Below are 8,268 nucleotides of genomic sequence, written 5' to 3'. Positions count from 1 at the left end.
TGGTCCTCGGGCTTCCCTGGTGGCGCAGTGGTTGGGAGTCCGCCTGCCAATGCGGGGGACACGGGTTTGTGTCCCGGTCCGGGAGCATCCCACATGCCGCGGAGCAACTAGGCCCGTGAGCCACAACTGCTGAGCCTGCGTGTCTGGAGCCTGTGCTCCGTGACGGGAGAGGCCGCGACGGTGAGAGGCCCGCGCACCGCGGTGAAGAGTGGCCCCTGCTCGCCGCAACTGGAGAAAGCCCTCGCACAGAAACGAAGACCCAACACAGCCAAAAATAAATAAATAAATAAATAAATTTATTAAAAAAAAAAAAAAATACTGGTCCTCGTGTCTGTTGGACTTGGGAGGATGGGAGTGGCGCATAGGGTAGGGGCTGAGGCACACCAGCCATAGGCGAGAGGAGACAGTGAAGACGCTGCGTCTGGCTCCTCTACTCCCTGGCTGGTTTGTGACAGGCCCAGCCCCTCATCCCTGGGGGTGACACCCGTACTGAGATTGCTTGTTGTCTTCCATGGTACTTTCTTGTCCCAGTACTTCCACTTTCAGAGCTGCTGGTCTTGGGGGCGTGGGACCTCTTTGAACCCTCCCTGCCCATCTTACACACCTGCTCAGCCGGGCTTCTCTCATCGCCCCTTCACGTGGGCGATCTCTAGGTTGCTGTCTGAGCCTGGATGGGATTCCCCAGGTGACCTCGTCTGCTGGCCTCCACTAATTCCCGTTAGGCCCGCGAGCTCCTCAGTATCCCCAAACGGATCTTGCGGGTACTGGCGGGTCATGTGATTTCCAGTGCGGGTGGAGGCGCCCAGGAGCAGCCCCTGGAGCACCTGGAGGGGGCGGGGCTCGGGGGCGGTGGGGAGCCGTTGCCCCGCCCCACCCGCCGCGCTGCACTTTCGGCGGGCTCCGCTGGGGGCAGCGTGGAGTTCTGTCCTACAGCCGCGCGCTGTCTGTTCTGGGCTCCTGGCCGGAACCTGGCGCCGGGAACCAGGAAGCTCCCGGCAGCGGGCGCGGGGCGGTCGGGATGGCGGGCCCTGGCTGGGGCCCCCCGCGGCTGGACGGTTTCATTCTCACCGAGCGCCTGGGCAGTGGCACGTACGCCACGGTGTACAAGGCCTACGCCAAGGTGGGTGCGGGGCGCCCCGGGGCTTCTGTGCGAGGCAGGAATCGGGGGCACGAGAACTTCTGAGGGCCTGGCCCCGGTGCCCGCCAGACCCTGAGCAAGCCCAGGCGGGTGCCGGGCCGGGAAACTAGAAAGGGTTAGAGAGGGTGTGAGAGCCGTTAGGGGCCCACGGCCTGCCCTGTCCCAGGCCGACCTTCCGTGGAGGTGGGTGGTCCCCGCCACCAATAGGTCTTCAAAACAAACACACATACACACACCCCTGTTGTGTGAAGAGACAGGTGGAGACCTCGATGGAGCCTCGGTGTCCGTGGCTGAAGAACAGGCTCAAAACAGGGGGGATACCTGTGGGCTAGGAGGAGTCTGGGGCAGGATTCTGGAAAGCTGGACCCACTTAGGAAGCAGAGTGGGCAGTTTAGAACAGTGAATAACATGCTTTAGCAGGGGCACTCTAGAATACAATGAAAGGGATTGTGGAGCAGAGAACACCAGGCTGGTGGGGAAGCCGGGATTCCAGAATCCGGGTGCCTCATTGGCCTGAGAAGGGGCAGCTGGGAAGCCTGGATGCTAGTGTGAGTGGGTAGGCCCTGTGAGGGGGAGAGGGCAGAGGGAACCAGAGCCCTTCTGGCTGCACATAGTCCCTGGTACCCTCAAGGCAGAGCCCTCAAATCTCCTTTCCCCACAGAAGGATACTCGTGAGGTGGTAGCCATAAAGTGCGTGGCCAAGAAGAGTCTGAACAAGGCATCTGTGGAAAACCTCCTGACAGAGATTGAGATCCTCAAGGGCATTCGACACCGCCACATCGTACAGCTGAAAGACTTCCAGGTGTGGGCCTGGGATGGGGCCACCCCTAAAGGGGGCTGGAGAAGAGACACTCTCTTCAAGCCTCCTCTCTGCCTTTAACCACAGTGGGACAGTGACAACATCTACCTCATCATGGAGTTCTGTGCAGGAGGTGACCTGTCTCGCTTCATCCATACCCGCAGGATTCTGCCTGAGAAGGTGGCTCGGGTCTTCATGCAGCAGTTGGGTAAAAGCCTCTGACCCCAGCCTGACACCCCTTCCCATGATCTCTGCCCTCTCACGCTACCCCTGCCCCAGGCTTAGAGCTCTGACACTCTTAGCAGTCGTCTCCCATCCCAGCTTGGATTTTTAGGGCCCATCCTTCCTATGTGCCCATCCCTGGCTTAAGGATGCTGTGAGAGAGATGGGGAGGAGCCCCATCTGTGGGGACTACAGGCTTCCACACGTGGAATGTAATGCAAAGACCTCATAGAACATACCAAAGACCCAAGTGCTTTGCTAAGGAAGAGAGCAAGGACCTAAAGGGCTGGGGCATCTAGGGAAGCTTCTAGGAGGAGGGGAGACTTGTGAAGGGGTACAAGGGAGGAAGGAGGTCACTTGAGGTGGGGGTGGGGAAAATTCTTAGCAGAAGGGGGAGCGTGGTGCTTGTATGTAAAGCATTTGGTAGACCAGCCAGGTCAAAACTGGGGTTGTGCAGGCTTGAAGGGGCAGATATAAGGCTGGGGAGGTGAGAGGGTGTGGGAGATGGGCTTCTCTCACCTGTCTGTCTGCATGGGTCCTACTCCCCAGCTAGTGCCCTGCAGTTCCTGCATGAACGGAACGTCTCTCACCTGGACCTGAAGCCACAGAACATTTTGCTGAGCTCCTTGGAGAAGCCCCACCTTAAACTGGCAGGTGTGAGTCTGGAACAAAAGGCATGGAGGTTTGGAGGGTGGCTCTCATGGAGCCCTCTATTGAGTCATCAAACAGTGACAGACTGGGAGGTCCAGGGATGGGCCCCGTCACCAAAAGGTAGGGCCTTTCTCAGGCTACCCATGCTCTGACTCCAGCAGTGTCATGGATGGGGTCAGGGCTCAGTGTGTGACCAGAGTCAGGTTTCAGAGCGTGACCAGGGTTAGTACTTTATCTGCCACCAAATTGGGGCTCAAAATATGACTCAATCTGTGGTGGCAGTGTTGGAGAGTGTGAGGTGGGAAAGCAGTGGTTGTGGCCCCTGATAAAATTTGGAGGAGAACTGACTTGAAACTGGAGGCCAGAGAGGCCCCTTAACCTGAAACTGGAGGCCAGAGAGGCCCATTAACCTGAAACTGGAGGCCAGAGAGGCCCATTAACCTGAAACTGGAAGCCAGAGAGGTCCACTGAGCTCGGTGGGACAGTGACGGAGAGTTCTAACCCCTTAGTGGACCCTTATCCACATCGCTGGTGTGATCAGGGTGGGCTTCCTGGGGAAAAAGGTGCTGAGGAGGCTGTGCAGGATGGGTAGGATATATGCCCCCCCAGAGGTAGGAGTGTGTTCCAGGTTTATAATGAGAGAAACGGCGTGAGCAAAGTAGGAAAGTGAGCAAAGTAGGGATGAATCGTGTTGAGTCTAGAGGGTGGGAGGAGCCCTGCACTGGAGCCCAGGGTGAGGCCGTGAAGGCCAGGGGCAGAAGCAGCTGGAATCTGAGCCCTACTGCCTGGCCTCTTGCCTGCAGACTTTGGCTTTGCACAGCACATGTCCCCCTGGGATGAGAAGCACGTGCTCCGTGGCTCTCCCCTCTACATGGCTCCCGAGATGGTGTGTCAGCGGCAGTACGACGCCCGTGTGGACCTCTGGTCCGTGGGGGTCATCCTGTATGGTGAGAGCGCTGTCCCCTGCCCCCACCTGGAGGCCTGCACTGCAAGGCCTCTCTGGGCCACTCCTGAAGGGTTTTAATGAGAACGCTGACTCTCCTGGTCTGGGGCCGCTCCCCAGGAGTGGGCCAGGCCAGACTTGACCCTATCCCCTCCCAGCCTCCCCTCTGCCTCCCTTCCACAGAAGCCCTCTTCGGGCAGCCCCCCTTTGCCTCCAGGTCGTTCTCGGAGCTGGAAGAGAAGATCCGGAGCAACCGGGTTATTGAGGTAGGTCTAGGAGGGCCTCGGCACCTGCTGCGGGGCAGAGAGAGTCAGGGCCCTGAGGTAGGAGACCTCACTTCCACCTGCACAGACTGGGGTGTGGGCTCCAGGCCACCTTCGTGGAGCTGGGGCACACTCTAGCCTGGAAGTCGGCTCCATTCAGTTCCAGGGACCCAGATCAGCCACAATGGGGAGCAAAGGGACTGCCCCACAGCCCGCTACAGGCCCCCCATGGGGAGAAGGCCAAAGCAGATCTAGGCCCAGCCTTCCCAGAAACATATTCCAGAGAGAGGAAAAGGATCTGGAAACAGGGTTCCATGACGGCTATGGGTTCCAGTGAGGGCGTGGACAGGACCCTGGGGGAGGAGGCTTGGCTCTCACTGACTGCGACATTTTGACCCATCACTGTTCCTCCTGGTCTCACTTTCTCTATCTGTCAAATGTGTATCTCTGGGGTGTCCCAGGATAGGGTGGTCCTGACCGGCACGTGGGGCTGGGGGCCGAGGTGCCGGAGCCCAGTGTGATCTGTACCTCCCCCACCCCCGCAGCTCCCCCTGCGTCCTGCCCTCTCCCAGGAATGCCGGGACCTGCTGCAGCGGCTCCTGGAGCGGGACCCCAGCCGCCGCATCTCCTTCCAGGACTTCTTTGCCCACCCTTGGGTGGACCTGGAGCACATGCCCAGTGGGGAGAGCCTGGCACGAGCAGTGAGCAACCAATGGAGATGGGTGGGCTGAGGGCAGATTGGGGGTTTCATCTACCCCTTTCAGTGGTGACCAGGTGACTTGCCCAGCAGGAGGCAGAGGGTGGGCTCAGGGCATCGCCCCTTGCGGTGAGTATGGGGGGTGGGCATGACTTCTCATCTGTCCGTCCCCCAGACCACCCTGGTGGTGCAGGCTGTGAAGAAGGACCAGGAGGGGGACGCCGCGGCCGCCTTATCTCTCTACTGCAAGGCTCTGGACTTCTTCGTGCCTGCCCTGCACTGTGAGTGCCAGGCCGGGTGCAGCAGGGGTGGGGTCTTCCAGAAGCAGCTCCTCTTCCAGAATTTTGTGGGAGACAAGGCAGAGGGTAAATCTGGAACTTAGTGCTTTGGGGGATTCCAGAGGGTTTGGTGTGGGGCAGGCGTCTCCTCGCTCTAGACTCCTTATATAAACCCGCACTTTCTGCAGATGAAGTGGACACCCACCGGAAGGAGGCAATTAAGGCAAAGGTGAATGAGAGTCCCCTGAGGAAATGGGTGAGGGATCCCAGGGCCTCTGGGGATTGGCTCTTAGCGGAACCTCTCTCCCTGGGAAGGGGGTCAGGCCAGCCTCAGTTGACCTCTGACGTTACAGTTTGGGGCGGTCCCTGAGGGAGAACCTGGAGGTGGGTGCTGGCGAGGCAGGCAAGGCGCGAGAGCCCTTCCTCGGCCCCTTGCCCTCCTGCAGGTAGGACAGTACGTGTCCCGGGCTGAGGAGCTCAAGGCCATCGTCTCCTCCTCCAATCGGGCCCTGTTGAGGCAGGGGACCTCTGCCCGAGACCTGCTCAGAGGTAGGCCCCAATCCTGGCTGACCACCAGTTCCCAGCAACTCCCCTCCAGCCTGAGGGGGAGGCAGGTTGGGGTAGGCATCCTGAGATGAGAAAGCAGGCTGCTCCCCTCACCCTGAGCCTTTGCGCCTCATCCCAGAGATGGCCCGGGACAAGCCGCGCCTCCTAGCTGCCCTGGAAGTGGCTTCAGCTGCCATGGCTAAGGTTTGTAGCCAGTGGGAGGGGTCCGGGCAGGGCAGGGAGGAATCCAAGTCATGCCCCTAAATGACCTGGTGTCCCTGTGGCTGCAGGAGGACGAGGCTGGCGGGGAGCAGGATGCTCTGGCCCTGTACCAGCACGGCCTCGGGGAGCTGCTTCTACTGCTGGCAGGTGAGGCTCCATCACCATACTCCCCTCAGCCCCTGGCTGCCCTGCCCTCACCACGTGCCCTCCCTCTCTCTGCAGCGGAGCCCCCAGGCCGGAGGCGGGAGCTGCTTCACACTGAGGTGCCCACTGGGGTCGGGAGGCTTGGGGGGCTTCCTCTTCCCCGTTTGCCCCGCTCCCATTTGTGGGGACCTCCTTGGGTTCCCTCAGGGTGCTCCAAGTCTGGGAGTTAGACCACACAGACTTGCTAAGTTGGTGGCCCCTCGCACTCCATCAGGGCTTGGGTGCTCAGGTCAGGGCAAGGGGACAGGCAGGATCTGGGAACTCAGCAGCAATCGGGAGGCTTCCTGGAGGAAGGAGCAGATAAGGACTCAGAGGCAGGTTGTTCTAATGAGGCAGAGGGCTCTGGAGAGCATCGGGAGTGAGGAGGAGCTCAATTTGAAGGCCTCTCCTCGCCCCACGTCCATGGGCATGTCTTCCCTTGGCAGGTTCAGAATCTCATGGCTCGAGCTGAATACCTGAAGGAGCAGGTCAAGGTGGGCACATGGGTGCCCACACTGGGGCGAAGCTATATGTGTTCTGTTCCTCTCTGCCTGTGGCTGTCTGTCCCCTGCTCCCCATCGTGTGTCCCCTGCTCCCCATCGTGTGTCCCCCGCTCCCCGCTGTGTATGTCTCCCTCTCGTCTCTGTCTGAAGGCCTCTCCATCACTGTCTCTGCCCTTTATGTTCCGCAGATGAGGGAGTCTCATTGGGAAGCTGAGACCCTGGACAAAGAGGGGCTGTCGGAGTCTGTTCGTAGCTGTGAGTCCTGCCCTGGGGTCTGACCTTCCCCGCAAGGAGGGGTGAGAGCTGGGGCAGCCCTGGATTCTGCCTCTTTTGCTAGAGACCTGAGACTGATGCTCCCCACTTTCGCCTCCACAGCTTGTACTCTGCAGTGACCCTGCAGGATGATTGGACAGGTCACTGGGAATTGGGGACACGCTCGCCCCAGCTGATGCTCCGAATTCTGTGGCCCTCTGCCACCCTGCGGAGCAGGCTTCCTGGATGGGCAACTCTGGGACGCCCCACAGCCCAGCATCCCCAGCACCACTTGAAAGATTCTTAACCCCCTACCCACTGTGTGTACTGGGAGCACTGGGGTGGGGAGGACTCTGGGAGAAGAGTGTTTCTTTCACGTGACTTTTGTTATTTGGTGGTTGCTGAGCCCTGAGCCTGTTGATTTCTGTTTTTGCTCTGAGACGAGCAGGGAGCCCTCTGCAGGACACTTGTTCTCTTTCCCCTCCTTGCCAGGAGGCAGCTGTGCCCTGTGCCCACCCCTTTCCTTCCTGGGAGCCTTTATTGCAACTCACCTCCCTCCTTGCACTGGAGCAGGGCACTCCAAGACCCCTCAGGGAGCCCCCATCCCACCATATGCACTCAGCCCCGCAGAACTCACCAGTCTTCCTGGGAGCTGACCCCTGCCCACCCTCTCAATATTTTAAGATAATCCTTCATGCATGAAAATAATATCTTTTGTAGAGGTGGGGCAAATTTGAGAAACCCATGCCTTGTTCTTGCCCTGGCCTGGGGGGTACAAGGGGAGGGGTCCTCAGTCATCCCTCCCACCTTCATCCCTCTGTGGGGAATGCCCTTACTGGCCTCAGAGCTGGTCCTGGCCTAGGAGGGGGAGGCATGGGGATTGCCTGGCCTGTCAGTCTCCAGGGGACCCAGTGATCCAGGAGACCTGATTCTAGGCCTGACACTGCTGCTACTCCAGTGTGTGACCCCGGGCAAGCTCCTTCCCCTTTCTGGGCCTGGGTCTCCCCATCTCTCCAATGGGACTGCTACTATCTCCTCAACCCCCTACATGGGCTTTCAGGAGAACAAAGTGACTTTAATCTGGAAAGAATATATACACCTAGAGTTGTTTAGGGGTTTCTTTTCTAAAAAGTCAGAGAGGGTGTTAGTGATTTCTAACCCTTCTGCCCTTAAATGCCTCCTTGGGGCAAGAGTTGTCTGCCTTCCCTGTAGGAGGCTGGGTGTAAAGAATGTAACTCATTGTTTTTCTATTAAATTATTTTTTAAACTTGTTCTTCTCTTCTTGACCTGGGAAAAACTGGAGGTAGGTCCTGTTCACAGGCTGGGACTAGAGGAGCCCCAGGAAAAGCTGGGTGACATGAGGGAGGGCTGGGGGACGCCCCAGGGTGGGGGAGTGAGAGCCACATCTGCCTCCTGCCCTTAGCCCCTGGGAGATCCGGGAAAGTCAGGTGGACCAGCCACCAGTCCTCCCACCACCCAGGAGACCAGCACAGGCCTGGGAGCCCAGGCAAGGCCCTTCCTCTCTGCACGTGGAGGAGGGCTCAATGGCAAGAGTGCAGTCCTGTTAACCC

At 59.2% G+C, this 8,268-nt stretch overlaps 1 protein-coding gene across 7 annotated transcripts; it reads left to right on the top strand.

The window, feature by feature from the left end:
• Window positions 1–938: 938 nt before the first annotated feature.
• On the top strand, window positions 939–7,964 carry ULK3 (unc-51 like kinase 3). 7 transcript variants are annotated; one of them, XM_082449152.1, is made up of 16 exons: window positions 940–1,120; window positions 1,800–1,940; window positions 2,025–2,145; window positions 2,709–2,815; window positions 3,614–3,757; window positions 3,954–4,019; window positions 4,562–4,717; window positions 4,889–5,078; window positions 5,180–5,220; window positions 5,438–5,540; window positions 5,677–5,741; window positions 5,828–5,906; window positions 5,982–6,022; window positions 6,389–6,436; window positions 6,634–6,700; window positions 6,821–7,964. In XM_082449152.1, exons 1-16 carry the CDS (start codon window positions 1,019–1,021, stop codon window positions 6,835–6,837), a joined length of 1,488 nt encoding a protein of 495 aa, XP_082305278.1. In that variant the 5' UTR covers window positions 940–1,018; the 3' UTR covers window positions 6,838–7,964. The 7 variants fall into 7 exon arrangements, 5 of the variants coding, with proteins under 5 accessions (XP_082305278.1, XP_082305275.1, XP_082305276.1 ...); XM_082449149.1 differs by having other exon boundaries at window positions 3,912–4,019; XM_082449150.1 differs by having other exon boundaries at window positions 943–1,120; window positions 2,709–2,813; window positions 3,937–4,019.
• Window positions 7,965–8,268: the final 304 nt, after the last annotated feature.

Source organism: Balaenoptera physalus (genome assembly GCF_965194825.1).
Source record: "Balaenoptera physalus genome assembly, chromosome: 2".
Classification (NCBI taxonomy): Eukaryota; Metazoa; Chordata; class Mammalia; order Artiodactyla; family Balaenopteridae; genus Balaenoptera; species Balaenoptera physalus.
Note: the sequence above shows the minus strand (reverse complement) of the source record. Positions and strands in the feature narration are given on the sequence as shown.

What these genes read in the sequence shown, in the direction of transcription:
- ULK3 (XM_082449149.1), top strand. Translation starts at nt 1,019, where the DNA reads ATGGCGGGCCCTGGCTGGGGCCCCCCGCGGCTGGACGGTTTCATTCTC. An exon ending in TGTACAAGGCCTACGCCAAG is followed by an intron (nt 1,121 to 1,799) that starts GTGGGTGCGGGG and finishes CTTTCCCCACAG; the next exon opens with AAGGATACTCGTGAGGTGGT. An exon ending in CCCACCTTAAACTGGCAGGT is followed by an intron (nt 2,816 to 3,613) that starts GTGAGTCTGGAA and finishes TCTTGCCTGCAG; the next exon opens with ACTTTGGCTTTGCACAGCAC.